We start from the raw sequence: 1,249 nt of genomic DNA, 5'->3' as shown, positions 1-1,249 counted from the left end.
ACATACCTCAGGCACATCTTTTTTTGGATATCCCGTTGCAGCATAAGCCTTGGCTACCTGCAGCCAGAGATCACTTGACTGGTAACTTAGAGTTTGGCTCACATGACCCTCTAACACGTGCGGATATACTTGGAGCAGAGTGCGAGATTCCTCTGAAGACCACAGCTGCTGACTGGCCTCTGAAATTTTGCTTTAAATGAAAACTAAATATGGCCTAGAATTATAAAATAACTGAATACCACTTATAACTGAAATTAAACAAGAATCACACATTTAAACAATTAATAGAGCAAGTATGAAGTCTTACACAAACTGATTTCATCTTCATATCTAAAGACAAAGCAATACCTAGTTAAAGCACAATAATGAAAACAGAAGAATATACAGTCTTCTAGATAGTGAATACAAATACGGCGGGAGACGAGAGGCAAAATACAGAGTTCAATATCAAACTGCAGTTTAGTTTCCTGTTGCTGAAATACCAAATATAATTACTCTGTTGTTAATCTTTTCTGTAGTTCATATTTTAAAGGTTGTTCAAGAGGAAGAACTAGAAAATACAGTTAGAGCCTTTTGCCAAGTCAGGCATTTTGTTTTCCAAAAATAGGAAAAATCTACAACTACCCCTATCCAGAAAAAAGGATAGTCTAAGGGAAGGTGTAGTATAGACTTATGATGGTTAATAACACAATACACATTAGAATGCAAGCCTTGTATGCATATGAAAAACAAATATAACCAATGGGAAAGATATAAATAAACTACAGAAAATAAGACTAAAAGCATTATATAAGATAAGATCCGAACACATATAACTGTCACCCTTACGCAGTCGCAATCTGAACTTCCTCAGATTTCTCATCTTCATTGTTCTTGACGTCTGAGTGTGAGGCCACCTGCCACAAACTCCAAAAATTTCAGCAAGTTGTCGGTAATAAGGGACATCTCTCCTTATGGCTCCAGGAAGGCTGTTGTGATACTGGCATTTTTCAAATCCCTTTATCATGCCATTGAGGATTTCCTTTGCTTTATATGCAGAAACATCCAGGCCCTCCTCTTTCAGTTTCTGTCACAAGAAAACTTATGCTCAGCATATTGCAATATTCTTTTATGTGAATCAAATAGTTGCTTAAAAACATTATGAATTGCATGTCCATACAAACACATACAGTCCCATGCATTCCTTCAAGGAGGAGTACCTATGATGACATGTGATATATAAGCTGAAAGTGCATATCTAGCAAAGAAA

The 1,249-nt window shown here is 36.3% G+C and overlaps 1 protein-coding gene across 1 annotated transcript in view; it reads right to left on the bottom strand.

Annotated features, from left to right (window-relative positions):
• LOC119585090 overlaps positions 1-1,249 on the bottom strand; it is a gene marked incomplete in the record, with an annotated part of 23,795 nt that overhangs the window by 13,348 nt on the left and 9,198 nt on the right. Inside the window, 2 exon segments of the mRNA XM_037933708.1 lie at positions 7-179; positions 829-1,066. Of these exon segments, the coding sequence (XP_037789636.1) occupies positions 7-179; positions 829-1,066 (411 nt within the window).

The sequence above is a fragment of the Penaeus monodon genome, chromosome 19, assembly GCF_015228065.2.
Source record: "Penaeus monodon isolate SGIC_2016 chromosome 19, NSTDA_Pmon_1, whole genome shotgun sequence".
NCBI lineage: Eukaryota > Metazoa > Arthropoda > Malacostraca > Decapoda > Penaeidae > Penaeus > Penaeus monodon.
This window is presented reverse-complemented; position numbering and strand designations above follow the sequence as displayed.